The following is a 24,703-nucleotide window of genomic DNA, read 5'->3' as shown; positions in this document are numbered from 1 at the left end:
TGGTATATGAGAGTGATGTGATTGGTGTATTGATTACATAAGAGACTCTGGTTTTTCACTTTTTTGGGTTATTTTTTAGCAAGGTGACTAGACTTTTGGTTACCTATTATGGCAAATAGCTTCAATGTTCGATTTCAGGGCATTCTGAGTAGTTCAAAATTTCAAGGATTGGTTGGATTTTCGCAAGGTCAGGGATTTGGCATCTTTTGATGGTTTAGTGGACTTGTCTAAATCCTAAAATTGTTAAATTCACTGAATATTGGATGGGATATGAAATTATATTTTCTCCATATGAGGTCTGATGAGGTTGGAACCGCTCTCAAATATCTTACAACAATTAAAATTAATATAAAAATTCCAGTGAAAGGGTAAAAAGGGAGATATAAAGAAAATGGAAACTTTTACTCTAAGAATTTTATATATCTTTCTAGGTTCACTAGAGATGGAGCACCTAGCTTAAAAGACTCGTTGTACCTTTTTTTATCCCACTCTTGTTATTTTTGCCTACTAGAAGTGCATCCTGTATTAGAGATCTCCTTACTATTTTTAAGGGGTTTCTCTTTCATAAAATAAACCTAGCTTCCATACTTGTTGACTTTCATTTGTTCCTTGAGTTTAGGATTGAAAATATAGAGTTTCCCTCATTAGATTTAGGCTCATGTGCCCTAGTCTTGGAGTATATTTTAACAAGTGTAAAGTCTATCCTCGAAGGATACGACTTGGAGATTCTATTTTGTGCTTGGGAGGATTGAATATGCTATTCTGGAAGGAGCATGCCCTGGAGGAGAGAGTTTTGGTGGTTATAATGAGGCAGTTACTATCTTTGAGTGAAGGTACCTGTTTGGAGGAGGTTCTTATTCATGTAGCTGTTGTTTTATCACATGAGGAGCAATATACTTGGAGTTTCTATTCTTGTTTCTCCTCCATTATTAGCTATTCTCACGTATTCTTATCTTCTTCTACTTCTATATATTGTACAAAGCATGAAGGAGAAAAGGTGCTAGTTACTCTTTTAAAGTTGTTGAGTGCTAGATGGTAGAGATTGTGACCTTCATTCTCTTTTCTCCATTCTTTATTCTTTCTTGAGAAAGTGAATTTGAGAGCTAGAATAAAATACTTCTGATAGGGGAGAGTTAGCTTTGTTGAATTGTGATTGTAGTTGTCCCATCTAACAGAGTTGGATTGTATATTGGAGTCCTTGTTGTCCTGCCTTGTCAAGGTTTTGTTAATCCTACAACCCTTGGTAATAAAGGTATCAAGTATTCTTTGACAACTATTACAAGTGTTTTGTGTGTAAAAGTTCTATGTTCCCTGGACTTTTACATGCTTTTAATCTTGGTTTCAATAGAACCTGCATCGTAGTATTTGTTGAGAAATCTAGGGGCAGCTATAGATTAGGTGATTTCTCTTACTTTGATAATTGCTTGTGATGTATTTTTACTTAACTTGATTAGCTTCTTCTTTCACTTGATTAGTGTTCTTATCATCAAACAACTACCAAACTATGAAGATCAATGAGACAAGAGGACACAAAAGGTAGGTTGCAAGCCAGGGCCAAAACCTGTCCTCTTAAGAGGAAAACCCACAAGAATTCTTCTCTTCTTATAGAATGTTCAAACGACAAATTCCAAGACCTAAGACCCTTGTGAAAGACCCCTCCAAGACCAAGTCAAACTTCTCCTTCTTGGTGAACTTTTCTTTCTAGCTACTTTGACCTAGTAGCTTCTAGCAAATAATTTTCGATCCAGCAACTTTCAACGACTTCAACCCAGCGACTTCCAGCAACTTCAACCTTCTAGCAATTTTGACCTAGTAGCAACTTTGACTTCCCAAGTAACCTCTTCTGCAACTTCGACTTACCCAACAGTTTCTTATGTAACTTCAACTTCCCCAGCAACTTCTGAAATTTCAGTCTAGCAGCTACTTTAGAAACCCTAACACAAGAGAGAGAGATGTCCAAAACTTCGATCTTGCTTCTCTTTATGCTTTTCCTTGATTTTCGTCCTTTTCCAGCTTCTTTCTTGAGGAGATCGAACTTGCTTTCTTGCTTGATTGATTGATTCTTAAATGAGGTCAATGTCTCTTATATATAGGCTTCTTAGGAGGTCAAATTGTTGTCCGTGAGACCGACTTGATCCTTCTTGTAGGCTGACTTGTTTGACAAGGTCTTGGAGGGTCTTTATGACACTTTTGACTTGACAAAAAAATTCTTTACAAAATACAACATGCCCAAGGGGGTCTTACATGTATGACAATGACTCTTTTAACTTCATAACTCTATGACAAACCTAGAAGCACTCACTAGGTGCTTGAACTATAAATAAATTTATCTTGAGCATGAAACCCATCATCAAGAATGACAATAATAAATGTTTTTTCTCTTTAATATCAAATACATAAAATCATGATTACAATAGACATTATGAAGACCGAACCTAGTTACAAATTTCAACACTCCCTCTTAACTAGGGAGGTATTCATAATCCATACATGGTACTTGGACACTCTCATACTGAAGAATTCTCATAAGAAGAGTCAGATTGGTAAGCCATCTCAATAGTTATTTTCTCAGCTTATACCAGTGCATATCATCATATTAATCAGCATTGTCCTATAGCAAGGGCCTTGACTAACAGCTCTATCTCTCAACAAGATCAGAGCACAATGTTGACGAGACAATGACTAATAGACACCTATCATCATTGTCTCTCAAGGCACATACCCCATCCAGATGTTCACAAGGTATGTCCTTTTAGGACCATTCCTGTCTTGGAATAACACATCCTCAAGAAATTTCCTCTTCGACTGCTCTTGCCTATTGGATGCCCTACCACATCCTCAAAGAGTATCGAAATCAATTTCATATGCTTACCCAATCTTCATTTCGTTCTTCATAACATGAAGACAAGAATGATGCGTCTTTCTCTCCCTTTCAACTAGGGAGGATCTACACATTCCTATAAAAGGAATATTCCCAAGCTCCCTTTTAACAAGGGACTTGCCTAAGCTCCCTCTCAACTAGGGACTTGTTTCCAACAGCAGCTATTTGCTCTTTGGTGGAGATTATGGTACTATCAACTGCTTATAGGGCTCCTCTTTCTACATCACGTCATGAACTTCATCTTCTTCATTACAGAGCCTTCTTCATCATAACTTCTTTGTAGAGCTTTGGCCATCTTTCTCCATCACTTCCTTTCAACGAACCATAGGGTTGAACCAATAGTCATGTTATCCTTCTCTTCATTGGAAAGTGATCTTATAGTCCACACCTGGCTTTCCTTCATACAGCTACCTCTTCCAAGTCATGTTTCTTTCAAAATCTTCCATCCAATCTCATGAGTACTAGTTGTAGGTGACTTCTACAACCCTCTTTCGGTAGCCCTGTTTTAACCCAACCAAATGTTTTCAAAAATAAAAATGAACATCAAATCAAAGTTACCTTTTTATGATGGCCTTTCGTCATGACATCAGCTTCTTGCAACATCAACATCTTGCACATGTATGAATCCATCTCCAAGACACATAATACCAAGGTTTTCCTTTTCTATCACACATATTAGGGTCTTCATACCTTTTTTGTGGAGATGTCATAGCTAATCCCCCTAGATATCAGATGTTGATCACTTATCTTATCTTACGTGACTATAGTTGCATCTTTCACAAACTCTTCTTCCTTTCTTGACATATTGTTTCCCCAAGAACTTCTATACATAGTCCCTTCATCATAGGAACCATAATTGGCAACCACCTCATATTCTACATGAGGTCATATTGATTTCATTTTGTCAATATGTAGAAGAGTTCAAGGCACATTGTCTACATGCCTTCATGCATCATTCTAATGGAAGAGTTTCTTCTTCTTCAATCATGCTCATGAGATAGAGCATTCAACCATTCTTTCTACAACTATATGATGACATGACTTTATCTATCAAATATATACATACCTCTTCCTCCTTTTGGTCATCTAGACTTCCTTCTAGCAACTTCCTTTCCTTGCTTGAAGATGAAAGTACTTCAACCAACTTGACATGTTGCACATCTTGGTCATCATACCTTACCAGTGGATCCCACACAAGGTGGAATGTGGACTATCTGCGAGACACTTGCTTCTTCTTAGTAGAGGTGAACCTTCTAATGAAGATTCCAATGGAGGATCTTGATGATCCTCATTCTGCAAATGCTCCTTCCTAATGATGATGATGTATGATGATTTCTTTATCTTCTATCTTGCTAGATGACTTTCCTCCAACCATATATACTACTACTTCGGTTGTCCTTATATGCTTCCAATGGAGATGTCATTTCTATCATGATGACTGCTATAACCATGTAGACTTTCTACTTCAGTTATCCTTCCATGATGATGTCATCTCTATCTTGCTATAATGCATCCTATCATACTTGTGATGCTTTCTATCATCTTCTATAACTGAAAAGAACTAAGTGAAGGATGTTATCTCAGTCATAGTAGAGATCTTTCACTTCCTCCTTCTTTGATTTCTTCTTTTCTGATTCTTCCACTTCTTCGGTAACATGGGCTTCATTTCTTTCCTTTCTCTTCTTGTGTCCTTCTTGAGTTTGGAACAATTCCTTTTAAAGTGCCCATATTCATTACACTCGTGGCATTGTCTCTTTGACATATCGATTTTTTTTCTTTTTTCGAGGATCAAACTTTCCAAACTTTCATTTTCTCCTGGCCATGGCAGCATATGGTTGAACTTGTTCATTTGATTCAACATCGTTTTTGCCTTCAACCTAGTTTCTTCAATCTTACATACTAACCAAAGTTCACTGAATGGAGTGGCTTCCTTCTTTCCATAAATACTTGATACAAAGTTGCCCCATTCATCAAGTAGTGCATTTAGCACAACGGTGGTCATCTCTTTATCAAACACTATTTCTCCTAGTTCTTGTAGTTGATCTCTTATTTGTGATACCCTCATAAGGTATGAGGTTACCCCTTCTTCCTTTGATACCTTCATCTTTTATAGTTCGATTCTCAGTGATATAACTTCTCCTACATTGCTTACAGAAAACAATTCTAGCAACTTATCACAGATTTCTTTTGATTTCTCCAACTTTGCTACATAAGGAATGAAAGAATCCTTGACTAATTCTATGAGGATTCTTTGAGCCCTTATTTCTCCTTTCATGTACTTTGATAGTGCTTGAGATTGCTCTTGTGATGGTTTGAAGATTGAACCCTTAACATATTCAATAACTTCATCCTCTATGAGGATCAAATCTATGCTCTTCTTCCATGCAAGAAAATTTGATGACCCAACCAGTTTGTTGCTTTCCTTGCAGAATGAAGTCGTGTTGATAGTAGATTCAGACATAAATATAAAGATACTTACTTGAAAAGTGAAGATGCTCCTTTGAAGACAATATCTTTAACTTGATGCCTTCTTGATGATATTGATAATTGGAGAAGCCTTTCTTCAAAGATGTTGGAGATGTGATTCTTTCTTCAATTTGACAGACATGGCCTTGATTGCTTTGATGATGGCAATGCTTCTTTTTATTTCTTTTGGATGATGTGAGCTTCCCAAGAATGCTTCAAGTGTAGAGTCCTTCTTTGAATGAGGTAGGGTCTTTGAGGTCTTCTTCTTCTACAAAGTGTTGATCCTTCTAGATGATATGATCCTTGAGATGAGATGGGCAATCCTCTGATTCTCCTTAATTCCTTCCTTCAAGATGATGTGTGGATTAGTTCTTATTGATGATCTCCTTGTACTTGGCCCTTATGTATCTTTCTTCAAGTGATCTTCAAGTTGCCTCTTCTTATTTTGTCACCTTAGCTTTGATTCCATGTTGAGAAATCTAGGGGCAACTAGATTAGGTGATTTCTCTTACTTTGATAACTGCTTGTGATGTAGTTTTACTAAACTTGATTAGCTTCTTCCTTCACTTGATTATTATTAGTGTTCTTATCATCAAATAGATACCAAACTATGAAGATCAATGAGGCAAAAGAACACAAAATGTAGGCTGCAAGCCAGAGCCAAAACCTCTCCTCTTGAGAGGAAAACCCACAAGAATTCTTCTCTTTTTATAGAATGTTCAGATGACGAATTCCAAGACCTAAGACCCTTGTCAAAGACCCCTCCAAGACCAAGTCAAACTTCTCCTTCTTGATGAACTTTTCTTTCCAACTACTTTGACCTAGCAGCTTCCAGCAATTTCAACCCAGCAACTTCGACCTAGCAACTTCAACCCCCAGCGACTTCCAACAACTTCAACCTTCCAGCAATTTTGACCTAGCAGCAACTTCGACTTCCCCAGCAATTTCTTTTGTAACTTCGACTTCCCCAACAACTTATGCAATTTTGGTCTAGCAACTACTTTAGAAACCCTAACACGAGAGAGAGGGAGAGGTCCAAAACTTCAATCGTGCTTCTCTTTCTTCTTTTTGTTGATTTTCGTCCTTTTCTAACTTCTTTCTTGAGGAGATCGAACTTGCTTTCTTGCTTGATTGATTGATTCTTAAATGAGGTCGATGTCTCTTATATATAGGCTTCTTAGGAGGTCGAGTTGCTGCCCATGAGGCCAACTTGTTCCTTCTTGTAGACCGACTTGTTTGACAATGTCTTGGAGAGTCTTTATGACACTTTTGACTTTACAAAAAAATTATTTACAAAATACAACATGCCCAAGGGGATCTTACATGTATGACAATGACTTTCTTGACTTCATAACTCTGAAAAAACTAGAAGCACTCAATGGGTGCTTAACCTATAAATAAATTTATCTTGAGCATGAAACCCATACATCAAGAATGATAATAATAATTTTTTTTTCTCTTTAATATCAAATATATAAAATCATGATTACAACAGACATTATGAAGACCGAACCTAGTTACACATTTCAACAGGATTCAGAATTTCTTCCACCCTACTCGTTTTCTTCTTCTTTCCATAATTTTCAAATTTCAATTGAAAGCACTGGTTCATTTATTAATAGCACTTAATTCCTCATATAAAAGCAAACTATCATATCTGCATCGAAAATTGTGAATCTTAGACATTATGGGCATATTAATTAGGCCTATAGGTCCACTGTTTAGCTTGTTTTCTATCAATTTCCAGCAAGATTAGCTTGCTGGTTTTTCATCTTTCATACAGAGATAAAGATAAACTATAGAGTTCTCTTGATTTCCATGCATTTAAATTTTAAAAAACCAAAAATACATAATTAAAACAAAAACAGAAAAGCAGCATTTAAAATTATTTTGGACTGCATAAAAGCAGCTATACTCACGGTCTTCCCCACTTTACTTCAGCATTTGTAAGTCTAGAATTGAATTGGGTTGTGTGGCAAACACTTAGATGAAATTCTGTATCATTTTCCATGCATGTTGCAGTTATTAGGTCATTTTCTGCCAGTTTTTTCATGTTTAATAGTAGAATTATTCAGGAGAGTAAGCTTTTGTTTCAATCTAAGTGTTACCAATCGTATTTTATTGTTAGTTAACTCCTAAAGTCACCTAGGGATTCCCCCCTATGGTTAACAAGCAATAACCTAAATAGGAGAATAGAACATAACAACAAGTACTATATCAAATTACCTCGGAACCTTACATAACAGGGAGATTGTTCCAAAAACCTTTTGAGGAACTAGTGATTAATTCTAAGCTCACAGTTGATGGGAGTACTGAAGAGCACTAAGGTAGGTCTGTTGTCAAAGGATCCTCTCAGATAAAGGGATTTTACTTCAGTTGACACAGTTTTAAGGTAAAAGGGCAAGATAACCATGATTGCAAATAGAAGAAGGCTCTGTATGGGCCGATGAATGCACCACAAGTTTGGCATTTCAGTGTTGATGAGTCCTTACCCAACTTGGAATTTTCCATAATTTGTGAAAAATTATCTTTTGCTTCTTGATATATTTTGATCCATTTGTCTTGGTCCCATATAGAGATGAGTTTGTCATTGCAGGAAGCTCTGAACAACTCATGACATGGTCTGAGAAGAATATGACCTATGAGGTTGACATGAAGGACATTACAAATTGCCAGGTTGTTGTTGAAGTCATCCTTGTAAGAAAAATATTTTATAGTACAAAAGGGAGTAGCAGTCCAAGGGTATGTTCCTTCATATTCAGAGGTGATCAATGTTCCTTTGAAGCCCCTAACAGACAGAAAGTTCAACATGGCAATAGAGTATCTTGGTGTGGTGAAGAACACCTTCCTTACAAAGAGCACGTGTTAGTTTACATGGTTGATCTAAGTTGTTCTCCAAATCGCTCTAGCATGTTGAGCATTGCTTTGGTTGTCTCAATGGTGGACATGTTCTTCTCTGTAACCCCATTCTATTGTGGGCTATAAGAAACTGTCAACTTCTTGATCTCCATTTCCCCATAAAAGGAATCAAACTTCTTGGATGTGTACTCTCCTCCATTGTCAAATCTTACTTATCTAATTCTCCACAAAAGCTTTAAACTCTTGAAACCTACTAAAGACTTCATCCTTGACCTTCATAAAATATATCCAAGCTTTTCTAGAGGAGTCATCAATAAACAAAACATGATAAATGTTACTTGTCAATGAGGTCGATGGCATATGTCCACATACATTTGAATGGATCAGATCTAGAATCCCTATCAATCTATGTGCACCGCTAGGGAAAGCAATCTCAACATGCTTGTCCAATGCACAATCCCTGTACACTCTTGTCTTCTCTATCTTGAAGTCCAACAATCCCTTGCACAATGTCCTTCGAGAAAGGTAATGCCCCATAGTGTATATGAGCAAATCTTGTGCCAAATCTCACACAAATTATCACTATTGTGGACTAGCGCTCCATGTTTGATTGGATCAGCCACTAACCTATGTAGGCCTAGCCATAACTTGACCAAGAACACGGCTGCAATCTCTAATAATAACATGTTGATCATCAAACTCAACCACACACATGAGATCCATCATAGTTGACATTACAAAAGATTTTTCCTTAAACCAAGAACATATAAAACATCATCAAGCCCAAGAGCATCCCCTAATGGCATGCAAATATGACTAAACCCATTCCTATAACTAGATATTCGACATCATCAACAAGCTCCACCTTCAATTGGCATTCTACTCTTGAAGTTCGTTCAAATCTTTCTTGTTGAACATCATGTGTCTAGATGCACCACTATCCACATACAACCCTACTTGGTGTTAGTGGAAAGACATGACACCATAAAGAAGGATTTCTCAAACCTGGATGCAAACACATCTACTTCGACTAAAGCTTCTACACTCCCTGCAAACTGCTTCATTGTTGTTTTCCCTTCCCCTTCATCTTTTCAAGACATTAAAAAGCATATTCTCCATATTTAAGGCAATTGAAGCACTTAATGTGGCTCAAGTTTTTCTTTCCCTGGTTCAAGGTAACTAAATCCTCCTTCTTTTAATGCCCTCCTAGATCCTCCTTTCTTTCCTCCTCTCCTCACCTTCCTGATGAGGGAAAGGTTAAACTCTCCTCATATTCAGTTAAATCAACATCCAATATGGTCTCCTCCAAAATGAAAATTATCCCAAAGCTTCCCTCGAACACAAACACTTGAATGAACACTTCCCAAATTGGTGAGAACCCATTAATGGCTATGGGTGCCAAATCATCTTCTTCCACCTTAATGCCAATAGCATCAAGTTGATATCTCAACTCAATTATCTTCATAAGGTAGTTGGCTATAGTGTCAGTGTCACTCTTGCATATCATTGTGAGCTTATTCTTCAATAATAGCTTACGCTTGAAGTTCACACTCTAGTGCAATGTGATTAAGGCATCAAGCATGTGCTTGGTTGACATGAGAGGGGACCAAATGGTCCTTCACTAAATCAAAGACAATTTGCTTCACCTGGCCACCTTCTCGTTATGCTCATCCAGCTGTGTGGGATTAGTGGGTACTCTCACCATTCCTTCTATAAAACCCCCAAAATCAAACTCCTTCAAAAGATTCTGCCCCTTGCACTTCCATGGTACAAAATAGGAATCACACTCCAACATGTGTGATGTGACACTCTTGAACACCAAGACTGGTCATCAATGCAACTGCCAGTACACACCTAAACCAAAGAAATCAGCCCAAAGAAAAATAAAATTTCAACAAACTGGAGCTCTTAGGGCATCACACCCTACAACCTCTCACAGGTCCACATCTCTTCACTCACTGAAGATTCTTGGGCATCAATCCCACTGAAGCCCTTCGACAACTCCCTCTCACACAGTGCTAACATCTCCATACAAAAATTCCTGGTGGCTCTCAGAAGCACAGCTCTAATACCATGTTGAATTTCAGTACATGGTAAGCAGTCCTGCAAAGTAAAACCCTAGCAAGCAATAAACTTGAAAACTCACAAAAGTGCTGGTATATATGCTAGATCTACAAACACACAGACTAACTGAAAATACTAACAGCAAACAGTAGAATCTGCAGCACCTAAAAACACATCTATGCTTCTCTTCTTAACTCATAATATAAAACAATACAACTCCTCACTGTAAACTGAATTGATAAACACCTTACCCCTGCCTTTCTTTTATGGACTATGAAAGATATGAGGCTATGAAACATAACCCGTGTCTGTGGCTGCAAAGATTAGATACAAGAATAAATAAATAAAACTAAAACTGCCTAGAAATCAGCACCAAGTTCTGCAAGAGGAAAATGCCTAGAATTGAGCACCTGAAGGAGATGGGCTCACACATGCAAGCATGCATGCCTCCTTGACAACTGCACCCAACATAATCTGAAAAACTCTAATAAAGAAAAGCACCCCTGTTCATATTAAGAACAGAAGCTAACTCAACTTAAAAAGCACCTACGCTGATTAAAACAGTTGGCAACTGACAGAATTAGAAGTTAATCTGGAATAAGAAAAGACATTACTTCTAATTTGATAACTTCAACTAGAACTAGAACTTCTCCAAAGCTGGTGCATGCATGCTGTCTACAAAAACAGTGCACCTCTCTAAGAGGTTTCGCTAGAGTGCCCTCACACCTGCTACATCAGAGCGCAAATCCCCAAGGTGAATTGAATATGAGAGGCACTGTATGGATCTGCTGCAAACTACTTGCTGCATGTATCTGTAGGAGAATACAGACCGAGCAACCAGGTAAAAATTTAACAGCTAGCCGTGACAAGACATCACCAAAGCCCGATAAAATTTTGAAGTGGTATTCGCAAATGTTGAACAAACAGGAACAAAAGGAAAATAATTTAACAAAAAGAAATGGAACTACGGAACTTATGGAATTGTCAAAGAGAACCATCTGTTGCAAATCAGTCTACAATACAAAGTATAAAGCAAATAATTTAATAGACAGGCACAAAGCAAGGTTAGTGGCTAAAGGTTTTGCACAAAACAAAGGAAATAATTTTGAAGAAACCTTTACACCTGTGTCAAAGATGAATATAATAAGATCGGTTGTAAGCTCTTAGCCATGGTAGTTCAATTCAAATGGACTCTTCATCAGGGCAGATATCAAAAGACCCTTCTTAAATGGAGATTTGGAAGAAGCGTACATGCAAGAGCCGCAAGGCTTTGTACAGAAGTAGAACGAGAATCTCATGTTCAAGTTGAAAAAGGCATTGTATTGGATCAAGGAAGCTATTAGAGCATCATATGCAAAAACAGATGATGATTGATCACTTCAGAGCAAAAGGGTCTGCATATCAATATCAAATGTGAAAATGATATTGTGATTGTGGTATTGTATGTCAATGATCTCATCATTACAAGTTAAAACACAAAGACATGTGAGGAATTTAAAAGTGAGTTACATAAAGCAATGTTACGAACATCGGCATTGGGATAAAATCGGCAAGGGTCCGAAAAACCAAAAAATCGTAAAAACCAGGAAAATTTCGGTTAAAATTGGCAAACATCGGCAAAATCAAGATACCATCAAAATATCGGTAAAATCGGCAAACATCAGCTAGGCCAAAAAATCGTGATTTCGAGATAAAATCGGGATGTTATTGAGATGTTCGCAACACTGACATAAAGCCTTTAAAATGACGCATTTAGGATTACTTCACTATTGTTTAGAAGTAGAAGGATTTGCAGATGGATGACAACATTTTCTTGTCCCAAAAACACATGCACAGGAGATACTGAAAAGGTTTGATATGGTTGATTGTAAGTTAGCAGCAACTCCTATTGAAACAGAGGTGAATTTATCTGTGCTTGAACACTCGAATCTAGTGGATGCAACATCAAATAGGTGACTAGTAGAAAGTCTGATTTACCTTACTACTAGACTAGATTTGTGTGGACTTCTATAGGGATTGTTTCACAATTTATAGCAAAGTCCCAAAGACGTTCAATGGAATGAAGAAAAGCACAAAGGCATTTGAAGGGAACATTGTAATATAGACTTGAAATCGTGTGTACCAATGTTGCAGGAACACCCACCCCCTCCCCCCCTCACTCCCAACCCTGGAACCCCGCTTCGAGCTGAAGCACACTCACAAAATCCAGGAGCACACTCCCTACCAATTTGGCAGCATGGTGTGTTGAGAAACCAAGTATAATGTAGATTAAAACTTGATTCCTCTTCTTGATAATTACTTGTGAATGTTAGATAGCATTTTAATAGGTGTTATGTCTTCTTCATCAAGCAATTATACAAATGTTCAACAAACGAGGAAAACAAAGAGACAAGAAACACCAAAATTAGGCTCCAAGACAGGGCAAAACCCCACAAGGGGGAAAACCCAACACCAAGACCAGGACCCAAAACTGCGACCAAAATGTCAAGTCCAACTCTCATCCAACTCACCTCCAAATCTGATCAACTCTAGTCAGAGTCAACAATGGTCAAACTGTCCAAATCTGTCATCTTCCTGAAATTTCGGTCCTGTCCTGAAATTTCAGGCCTGCAGTAATCACAGAAAAAAAAATCGTCCTTCACAGAAATTATCCTCCACATATGCTAGATCTTTTCTCCTTTAATTCAGCTCCCTTTTTCCTTTGCTAGTTAAGAAAATTGCTCCTTGAATTGTGCTTGATTGATGTGTCAATAGATCGAACTGTCCTCGGTGTATATATCTGTCCAGGAGGTTGAGTGGGTGGCCTTTGGAGGCCCAGGCTGACTTGTTCCCAAGGAGGGCTAACTTTGACTATTTGGTGGACTTTGACTCAATATAAAATCCTTTTTCTTTTCTTACAAAAAGTCCAAATGGGACTTGACTCAAATACATTTTCTTTTTTACTCATAATAAATTATTTTTCCTGACTCTAACTTTATAAGCATGAAGAACATGCTTTGACCAAAAATAAAAGAATAATAATGAATATAATAAATATTTTTGACAACGAAATTACATTACATTATGAAGACCGACAATAGTTACATTTTCAACATGGTGCTCCCAAGAACGTTCCTAGAGCCAAGGAGTACGCTCCCAAGGCCTTAGACCATCCCTAGACGCTCCTAGGCATTCCCCAGAAACTCCTTAATGGTCTTGTAAGATTCTTAATGTAAACGGATAAAAAGGAAAGATAATTATATTTTCTTTTTATCCTTAACTTTTTAACATTACCATTAATTGTTTCATGATGTTTGAAAATGATTCCAACCTCATCGAACTTCATAGGGAGAGAATAGAATTTCATATCCCATTCAAAGTTCAGCAGACTTAACAATTTCACATTTCAGGATCAATGCAATTGTGACATTTCATTGGATTCTATCACATATGAGGACAAGTGATTGGCATTTAATCAAGAACATCAAACCCTATATGTACACTAGAGTTGGTGGTGTTTATTGTTGAACTCGTGGCCTTAGCAAAAATGTACCCTTCACTCAAACCAAAATCATTAATAGAGCATGTTAAGCGTTTCCTACCATATTTTAAGGCTTGGATTAGGCAATTTCATCAAAATTGGCTTGTGTTGACTGATGTCCCTAGAGGATAAAGGTAGAAGCAAAGACTAGACATCAACAAAAAAATGAAGAATGATACTAACGATGAGGATCTCAATATAACCAATGGTGGAACAATGCTTGTCAAGGAGTGGTGAAACATGCATGGCATTGCTACCCCACAAGTACAACATTTGGCAACATGGATGCTTTCACAATTGGTGAACAATTTTTCTGTAGAGAAGTGTGTAGCAACTACCTCAGTTTATTGTTTTGGATCTTTCAATATTCATATTTCAATGTGTAGATGACCTATTTTGTAAGCATAACTATTCGGTCATGTTATTGTTGACAATTGCTAGATAACCTATTTCCTCCCATATCTGAATGGCCTACTTTCTATTATATGGCTTAAAAATTTGTATGTCTGTTTGTAATTGACAAAATCTAGATTCTAGATGGTTGATGCTCAAATGGTTAATCATTAATGTAATATGGATGCCATTCCTATCTTCATTGATGTATAAATATGCATGTTTGCATATATTCCCAACTAATTTGGCATTTTAAATGTTTTTTTGAATATAAATGCAATTCAATACTATATCTAGATTCTATATCTCCATAAGAAATATCTTTATATTCCATATGAGGAATATACATGTTTCAGTCCTCAAGGAACTGCTTAGACTCAACAAGGAGGCAGAAGCCATTACAATAAAACTCATCATGTCACTTGTGGGAATTGAACCTAGGTGGGGAGGATAATAATTATTCCTCCCAACTCCTCGACATAAACCCAATTGACATAATATATATAGACGCTCCACTCCCAAGGATTTTTGGAAAATGATGCTCCCACTCCGTGCAACCTTGGCGTGTACACTGTAGCAATAATTTCAAGTTAGTGCACACTAGTCCAGATTTGGTTGGTCACAGTGTTCATTCAATATCAGGATTAATTCTATGGGTTAGTAAAAAGCAACCAACTGTTGCGTTATCCTACATGAAGAAAAAAGTACAAGGCAGCTGCCAGAGCAATTTGTAAAGCAATACAGCTCAGGAAGGTTCTTTGTGATATTAACCTTCAACAAACTCAAGCAATGCTCCACTGCTGTGACAATCAGAGTGTTATTCAACATCCAGTGTTTCATGTCAGAACCGAGCATTTTGATAGCCATCGCCACTATATCAGAGATCAGACATAGAACAAACAAATGGAAGTGTTATATTGCAGAAAAACAGCAAACGTCGTCATGAAAACATTAACCAAGGACAAGTTTTAGAGGTTCAAACAAATATTTGGAGTAAAGAAAATAAAATAGTCATTAAGGGGTGTACAACTAAGTGATGCCCATTTTAGATAGGCAGCTTATTTGACAAAAGCATGCGTAAACAGGGTGCCTTATTAGACAAAAATAGGCATAGGATTTAAAACCAGAAGTTTCTGAGAAAAGAAAGCCTATCTAAGATATTTTATTATTTTAAGAATTTTGGTTTAGATTTGTTTCAGTCTGAAGTTTAAAGATCTCAATTTATGTTCAGCAACCAGATTTAAAACAAAATTTCTATTATAAATATGGGTACTATGCAATGGAAAATCATCAAATTGAGTGCAAGTTTCTTCCTTCTCTTGTGCTCTATGACTATCACATGCATGTATGTCCTGAAAAAGGTAATGAATTTCATAATTGAATTAAAATTGAATGTCAATAGTTTGATGATACATCCAAAAAGGTGTTTTCATGGAACACATGTATATTACAAGCAAACTGAGCAATAATGTCTAGATAAACGGCATTTCCAAAGTGTTGTGATCATTGCACCCTAATTTAACAAAAATTTACAATGTGATCCCACAAAGGCAACTTAAAATGCACAGCCACTGTTTTATAGGATACATAATGGAAGACAAACAACCACTTCTATGTTTTAACTTTCTGAAAAATCGATTGTTTTCATGGATACTGACTGGCCATTGAATTCCAATTGCAAATTTCAGTATGAAACATGTACTATGTAGATAAAGATTAAATCTTTGAATCTAAAATTCACATGAGAACTTCAAAATCTATTCACTGAATAATACTACGATAGTGACTTGTCCATGTCAATGTCAGTGTGCTGGGTCAGTGAAAGGGGAATATCGCTATTGCCCACACTAGGGTACAAGTCTCTCCAATGACATGCCTGTCGTCATGCCTGCTTGTGCTTGTGAAAAATGTGTGGGGCCAGGTGCAAGTCCTAGGCGACTTTAGCACAAAAGATACCCCCCACTAAGGGCCTCCTAGCCAAAGGGTGACTTATGCAGTGTGTCAGGATGTTTCTACCCATCGAGTATAAAAAATAGAGCAGTTGTCATTTGCTAGTGTTGATTGGAAGCATTCAATCCAAACCAAAAAGAAAAATGACTTTTCCAAACAATAGGAGTCTAAATCTTTAAAATTCCTTTGCTAAAGGACTGTTTCAAATGAGAATAATTCAAATTCTAACTTGAGCATTGAGATCCATTATGGGGAAAATGTACTATGAGGCACATGTCATGAATTCGAAAATCAGAATGTCAAGGAAATCCTCATGGGACTCATAATTGAGTACAGGAAAGATGAGTTGAGAAGCGACCTATCAATCTTACGCTAGTACAATGATGGTCATGGATAAGCAAATCTGATCAAGACAGAAAATGGTGACTGCCAAAAGAAAGCAATATCGGATTCAGACCCATGTTCAGGCAAGATGCATGATTAATCTCAGAAAGGGCTATTGTGATCCACAGTGCACACCAACAGTCCAAGATATGCAATTCAGAGAACAACTCCAAACCCAAGAGAACTCAAAGTTCTAAAAACAACCATGAATATCCAAGATTCCAAACACTAGCTATGCTGTCAAATTAAAAGCACATTCGCAGTTGAGACAAAGAGATAGAATTAAAGGTCTTCCATTAATCGCTAAATGGAGAAGATACATGTGAGTACAACAAGCAAGGTTTGAGAGATTGACAAATCCCATAAGACAAAGCTCTAAGAAGAATTGTGAGGCAGAATCGAGTTTGCTAGGTGATTGAGATCTATGAGAGCTAACAAAATGTACATACAAGTATTTATACAGAGACACCAAGACTAAGTTACAGAAACAATTGAGCTTCCATAATGAACTGGGTGTTAGCATTCATGGTTGTAGGTGCACACACGAAATAATAAGGGTGCATGTGTAGTCCACTGTTGGCATTCCTAGTTGTAATCACATGCATAAAATGTTGAAGGATGTGCATGCAACTCTTTAGTCTGGACCTTGGCACATACAAGTCTAGAACAATGCGTGCATGGTGTTGTCAGCGCCAGATTTTGCAGCACACATGGAAATGTTTTCCCCTCTACCCTGCCCATTAGCAGCAATAGGAGAGGCACCCAGGGGCATTGCCCCTTCAACCCCACCCACCAGTGGCAACAAGGTAAATAGAAGGGCATTACTCCTTGAGGCCCACAACAAGTGCTCTGTGTTGCACTCTTGGGTCACAAGGGTTGTTGTGCGCAAACTTTTTTTTGGGGTGAGTGGGGGGTGTTGAGGTGTCTATGTGTTGCCCTCTATGTCTATGTTCGAATCATGTTGTGTACCTAGGTATGACATATTTTGTAAATGAGCTGATTTATTGTAGGCATAAGTAGTAAGCATGAATAGAATTAATTAGCTAAATGAAGGCCTAATTACCCCACAAAGGTAAATTGGACACAAGTTAGGGCTTTCATCCATCCTTTGTATCGGATTCTCTCCCTTTACTTGTAATCACTATACCATCCATCTATGAAGTATCGTAAAATACTTGAGTACCGTTTTTTCAAAATGTCTTCCTCCAACTTTTAGGATATGCAAGTTCAATCCAACTTAGGTGTGCAGGTACTAGGCTTGCCCCCAACAGTTGGTCTTTACTCTCTCTATAATTGTTATTATCCACATTCGGTGCAGTGGTGGAGTCCAAAAACATTTACAAAGCTTACAGAAGACAAAGAGTTATCACTGTACAAAAACATTGGGTCTACAACTTCTCCACCTGATGACATTCCGAATCGAAAGCGAGCATATGCAGTGGTGGAGTCCAAAAACATTTACAAAGCTTACAGAAGACGAAGAGTTATCACTGTACAAAAACATTGGGTCTACAACTTCTCCACCTGATGACATTCCGAATCGAAAGCGAGCATACTTATACAAATATATGAAGTGTGCATAATTTCCTTTTTTAAGTGATAATGATCGAGCATACTTATACAAATATATGAAGTGTGCATAATTTCCTTTTTTAAGTGATAATGATCCTTGAGTGCCCATCTTTGAACAGACAGTGAATTTTTCAAAGCTGAATTTTTGGTTTTGCTTCATATGGGTACCTTGCAAAACAAACCTCTCAGTTTAATTTCATGCAAATTAGTATAATGAATTCTAAAATATACTTCACAAATGTCGAAGCCCATTAATAGTCAACTTATTAAGATAATGGAGTTTGACATCAATCGTATTGTCGAAATTCTATATTCAAAGGGAGAAAGAAAGATATTTGAAAATAGGACAGAGGAGTAATGCACAGCAGAGATGGCTATAAAAACTAAAACCACTACTCACTGAAAAGATTGATGAGAAAATTATCTATGTGGAAAGTTAAAATGAAGATGGTTCTCGTAGAAAAAGAGTTTATGAAATGCAGAAACCAATGGATGAAATAACAAAAAAAATCAAAGACTCCCATGTCATCATGAGAAAGCCCAGTTGGTCAACATTGCTCATGCAAAGTCTGTAAAAGAGGCATGGAATATCTTAAACACTCTATCTAAAACCACATATTTTTGTCAGTAAATTGTATTTTTAAAACCACATATTTTTGTCAAAATTGTAGTTGAGGCAAGAATTCTTCACCATGAATAAGAACAAGTTAGAAAGCATCGCCACTCATATTAACAATATGAGATCGTTGTTGGACCAATTAGTCAACATTAGTTTTAAAGTATCTAAGAATGACAAAATACTAAAATAGTGATGCCACAAGAAGCCCTCTGGATTCCTATCTTAAATTAAATGTTTCTCTTCGAAATCAAATCAGTGTTACAAGGAGATGCATCCCACAGAATTGAGGGCACTCCTCCCTCACTCTCAAGATGGGGACACCTAGTAAAACGTTTCACCAAACCCCCTTTTTTGCGAAACTCCACAAAATGCACTCTGAAATGTTTTGTCGAATTGTGGGACACATTCTGAAAAAAAGGACTTGCATGCACCCCCTCCAAAAAAGCAAGATGTGTTTCACAAAAAGGATGCTTATCGGTGCCCCCACCCTTCCAAAAAGTGAGATGCCTGAGCACACCAATGCACAAACCCCCCACCGCCTCTTCCTCGGTTTTTTTTCCAAAAAGCAGAAAAACTTTAAAAAAATGTTAATTTAAAGATTTAAAACAAAAAAATAAACCAAGTAAACTATTAAACTTAACTCATCATTACAAATACATCTCTCTTATTTGACACTTACAAGTCATTTAGCATTGACTTTGAGATGAGAGTGAGCCGTGAATTGCCTTGGATATTCATGAGAGTGACTCTAGCTCAGATAGTGGCACTCCCATTGATAGTCTTGATGCCTTCATACAGCAGATGGATAAAGACGTGAGTCGATGGCATGGGCTCCTTGATGCTTATTTGATGTTGATTGCTTTTAGTTTTCACTATCTGTGGTTAATTTTCAGTTTTATTTTTTGAATCTAATTAGTGATTACTCATTCTTTTGAGTCATGAGTCTTCACTCTTCACTATTTTTGAGTAATTTTAATTTACTATTTCAGATTTCAATATCTACTATTTAGCATATGCTTAGTACTATTTAATAAATTTGAAATTTTGATGTGCATGTATCAATGATTCAGTGTAAAGTATGAAAAGAACAATGATGATTAATTGTTGATGTTTGTATCAGTTACAAATTTAAATTTAGTATTTACAGTGCACAATGACAATGAATCTACATGAAATGGAATGATTTAGTATTTACATTGCACAATGATGATGAATCTGCATGGAATGGAATGAACTGTTAATGTTGACATTTTTCTTTTCTTTAAATAATTTTAGAAACGGGATAATTTTAGAGATGCGGCCCCTATGCTAGAGACCCCCACGCCCCTCATTCACCACAAATTTCCCTAAATTTTGAGGGGTGTCTCCACATGTAACAATGTATGTTTCCCCACTCTCGCGCCTCAAACATTTGGAGAACATTGAACCAAATGGGCAAGCTCAAGCTTAGAAAACAGAATGATTTGCTTCTACAGGAAGAAATAAGAAGAAAAAACAGAATTGATTTAAATGCTAAAGAGTCGATGCCATTATAGAGCCAGACTCCAAAGAACTAGAAGAAAATGGCCTCCACCCGGACTAGGTCAATCTACAAACAAGTCCGAAAGGAAGAAAAAAGGGCATCCCAAGCCACAGTTAGAACACCGGTGCCTAATAAGCAGAAAGCTGTGAGCTTTGCCAGCACGGAATAAAAAAATGCAGTCAACATGACAGAAAATGGCTGCTTTAACCGGATTCTGAAGCACACACATCTCCCATGGAACACACAGTACATCGCAGACTCGTCAACAGCGCTGCAGCAATAAAATGTAAAAAGGCCTGTTACCCTCATTATCTCACATAAGGACAGCGACAACATTGCGGCAAATTAAAAGAGCCCATGGTCTTCACCATCAAACGCAAGAGCAGTAATCTCCTGATCTTATTCACACACATTTGAAGCATAACCTGCTCCTTGGCAAAGCAGACGAAGGGCCCCAATTAAGTAGGAAGGCCTACTAACTGAAGTTAGATTATTTTAACCTATAATTGATCAATTCCCAAGTTATGTGAATTATACATAAGAGGAGCTGAACAGAGCATATGGAAATCATGGACAGCAGCTGCTTACCTGTAAGCCTTTCATGTGCAAGGAAACTTGAGTAAATACGACAGATACTGAATAGAGCGACACCAGATTAGCCCTGAATCTCCACACTGTCAATCGAACAAAATCCGACCAATCTCCTCTTCGTTACATGATAAACCGATCGGAGAACCCCTCAGCCCTGTCCAAAATTCATCCAATACTGTAGCAGGTCGTCTGGTCGATCCTCAGAATCGTCGGACCAAACCCCCAGGATCCAGCTACATACGAATATCACCAACAGAATCAGTAGGCCAACATGGTATAATAAATAGAACTTTAGCCAGACAGAGAATTTTTTGTACAATGCTGCCACTGACCGTGGATACTTACGTGTTGTCTGTGTAAATATATACACCATAGGCCGAACATTTTGGGAATTTTAGTCAAAATTGAGCTGTGTACCAGGTGCTCGTATATGCAATGAGCTTTTGCACTTTTCGAGAAAGTGGGTACTAGAATAGAATGGCGGAGAATTTAGTTAGAAATTTAGGGACACGGGTGGAGAGTTAATATAAAATTATTTGGTCTAGTTTTGTATGATTAGATCATACTATGTTCTCTGTTTTAGTTGGATATTTAGGTGCACGGGTGGAAAGTTAATATAAAATTATCTGACTTAGTTGTGTATGATTAGATCATTCTTTGTTTTTAACAGTCTTGTCTGTCTTCAAAAATTGAGATTTATGCTGAGTGTTTATATTAAATATTGTTTGTCATTAAAATTTGAGATTTTTTATATTTAAAATTAGTTAAATTAGCATATAAAGTTATGTTAGGTTTATTTATTTAAAATTTTATATTATTATGTAGTGATAAATATAAAGATTTTTATAATTATTGAGGAAATTAAGAAAGTAATTTTCTTTAAGGAAGGGAGAATAGTATTTGATAGTAAAGTTAAACATTTCAAAATGTGAAAGGGTTAATTAATAATGGATAAATGAATTAAGCAATATTAGAAATTCAATCATCATTGTTCATAATTTTTATTATCAAGTTTTCCATTTTAATATTTATTTTTTTCTTTAAGATGTTAATTTGAAAAGATCAATCCATTGGGCAGAACATTGAATTTTGAATCTATTTCGTTTTATGAGTGTTAAGGACTAAGGACACTTAATACCATTGTCCATAAATTCACAAATATTAGAGTGGATTGGCAAGATATTGCATTTTGAATCAATTTCTTTTTATCAAATGTTAAGGGTGCATAATAATCGTGTTCACAAAGGTAAAAATGGGCTTGGAAGAAAAAATGTTAAGCATAAATTGGAGGACATTTATCTCTATGCCTATACTATGGAGGGAATTTAGCATGACAGCCATTGACAAGTAAAAACAAATGCATAGAGCAAAAGATAAAGAATTTAAAACTCCCCTCCATATCTTCTTTTTGGTATTATATTATGGTGATAATGGGTTGATATTATTTAAGTGTAGGTTTGTGGTAGGAATGCATGCTCATAGAAAGATAAATGAAAGGAGTCTTAACCTAACCATTCCTCCCATGGTTATGGTGCAATGTAAGAATATGCACTATGAGTGAGTTGGCTAAATTTAAAGGCAAATTAAGATCTTTGAGAAAGGGCTTGCAAAAGTGCAAAGAGATGTGACCAATGTTGTCATGCAGTGGAGTTATTGGTACCAATCATGGAGAACACCTTGTAAATCAATTCTCGTGAGCAGACATGGCACAGGGTTGAGACACAGATTCAAATCCACACTCTGAGAAGAATGCGAAAAACCTTGAAGGCTTGTGTGTAGACTTAAAAAGTATTGGGAATGAAAAAATAGCTAAGGGTGGTGGCAATGAAGGTTAACATTGAATAGATATTATATGTTGCTTTCTATGGAGATCAATCTCAAACTCCTATAGTAAAAAAAACTATCACAGTGTGTAAGGTTAAACATAAAGGTGACTTAGTAGTAGCAATGTCAAGAAATCACCAATACTACACCCCAATATGGAAAAGACCAACAGTGAACCAAACTCAAAGGATTCTTGAAAAAGTCCTTGAAGAAGTCCTTTGTGAATTCATATTTAAAAGAATTTAAATTTGAATAAGTTTTATAAATTCTAATTAATTTTGAATGATATATTAGACAATCATTTACCATAATAAATATACAATAGATAATTTATATAAAAGTAATTAAATATATAATAATTATTTTGTATTTATAATTTTGATTTGAAATTTAAACTTTTGATGGTTTATTAAAGTTTTTTTTACTCTTATATTATAAAGCTATATAATTTAAGTGCGTAGATTTTCCATTTTCCATATATATATTATATATATAATTTAACTACATCCATTTTCACACAAATTATAGGTATAACTAAATTAAAAATATAAATTATATTATAACTAAATTAAAAACAATACTTTATATAGTAAAACATATCATTCAATAATTAATTATACTATTTTATATTATAATATATCATTTAATAATTAATTATATTTAATATAAACATTTTTTCCTACTTAAAATAAATATTAAAATTGACTAGTAAGTATCTCCACTAAGGAGAGGGTTTTGACCTAGCCGCCGCTCTGCAACTCCTTTGGCTCGGCCCTCTGGCTGCTTCGGTGGGCTCCGCAGACCTCCTGGGGGTTGTGATACGGTCCTCGTTCTGCGCGGAGATCCCCTGTGCGGCGCTCTGGTCTCCCTGCGCGGCGATTTGAGTCTCCGCTATTGTGGATTTGTTGGGGCTCCTTATCTCTCTGTTCGTTTCTTCTGCGATGACTTGAGGGGTTCGGTTTTGATCGTTGGGTCGCTGCAGCAATGGAGCCGCCCCCTTCGCCTCCCCCTTTTGATGTTGAAGCTTTTCTCAAACTCCTGGAATCCCTGCCGAAGTAGAAAGTTTCGGAGGCTGCGAAGTTCGTGAAATGATTGGATGACATCCCTGAGATTACACTACCCCCTGAGGGTTCGATCCAGGTCACCCTTTCTCTGGCTGAGAGAGCTTTGGTTGGACAGTTCACAGGCCTCTCGCCCTCCCCCTAATCCATGGAGAGCTGGGTTGCTAGAAACTGGGCTCCGTTGATTAAAAATGGTGTCACCTCGTATTTTCTAGGGAAGGGATTCTTTACGTTTGAATTCTCTGACAAGGATGATAAGGATCTGATATTCCCGAATGGTCCCTACTTCATGGGTCCTCAGGGGCTGTACCTCAACAAGTGGACGCCTGATTTTGATCCATCAGTTAACGTTCCCACAGTCGTTCCTATGTGGGTTAGGCTACCCAATCTTCCAATGCATTATTGGAATTGGGAGTCCCTAAAGCATATCGGAAACACCTTGGGAAAATTCATCGACCAAGCAAATAACAAAGACCAATATGATTGTGCTAGAATCTGTGTTGAAGTTGACCTGGAGGTTGGTTTGCCTGAGGCAGTAAAGATCAGGGTTGGAAGTTGGACTCACGTTCAAAAGCTGGACTATGAGCAACTACCGTTCAAGTGCAGGAAATGCCAGGTTTATGGTCATTTTGCTCGAAATTGTCCAAAGAATAGTGAAATGGAGAAAGGCAAGGATGAAGGTTGGACCCAAGTTAAAAGATCCAAAAATGCCCATAAAGCCATTCGAACTGGTAATACAAATGGCAATGGCCCTCAAGCAACCCCTAGAAACCAATCCCCTATCATGGAAGAGCAAGGTAACAAATTTGCTCAGTGAAGCTCAGTAATAGAAGGCACCCAAGAACCAGAGATGCAGAAGGAAGGGTCGATCCTCAAGGAGTACCCCTCGGGACCAAAACATGTGGAAAATAATGAAGGCAGATCAAAAGAGATCCTCATTGAAGAGACAGAGGATGTGTAAGGTTCGGAGGATTCAGAAGAAGAAGGCGAAATAGGA

General features: G+C 37.0%; 2 protein-coding genes across 5 annotated transcripts in view; one reads left to right on the top strand and one right to left on the bottom strand.

The window, feature by feature from the left end:
* Window positions 1-21,325, bottom strand: part of LOC149227430 (U-box domain-containing protein 4-like) — a 139,537-nt gene extending 118,212 nt beyond the window's left edge. For 2 of the 4 annotated variants that reach the window (XR_016247800.1, XM_089377790.1), the window contains exons 1-2: window positions 21,167-21,325; window positions 20,819-21,054 (exon numbers count right to left, since the gene is read on the bottom strand). The gene's annotated coding sequence lies outside the window, so the exon portion shown is untranslated. The other 2 variants (XM_089377792.1, XM_089377791.1) reach the window with 2 other exon arrangements.
* A 2,529-nt stretch (window positions 21,326-23,854) lies between these two features.
* On the top strand, window positions 23,855-24,523 carry LOC149227429 (uncharacterized). Its single transcript, XM_089380501.1, has one exon. The coding sequence runs from the start codon at window positions 23,855-23,857 to the stop codon at window positions 24,521-24,523; it is 669 nt and encodes a 222-aa protein (XP_089236627.1).
* Window positions 24,524-24,703: the final 180 nt, after the last annotated feature.

This window comes from Pinus tabuliformis, chromosome J, assembly GCF_031772625.1.
Source record: "Pinus tabuliformis cultivar Carrire ecotype Pingquan chromosome J, CPIR1, whole genome shotgun sequence".
Classification (NCBI taxonomy): Eukaryota; Viridiplantae; Streptophyta; class Pinopsida; order Pinales; family Pinaceae; genus Pinus; species Pinus tabuliformis.
Note: the sequence above shows the minus strand (reverse complement) of the source record. Positions and strands in the feature narration are given on the sequence as shown.

What these genes read in the sequence shown, in the direction of transcription:
- LOC149227429 (XM_089380501.1), top strand. Translation starts at nt 23,855, where the DNA reads ATGGAGAGCTGGGTTGCTAGAAACTGGGCTCCGTTGATTAAAAATGGT.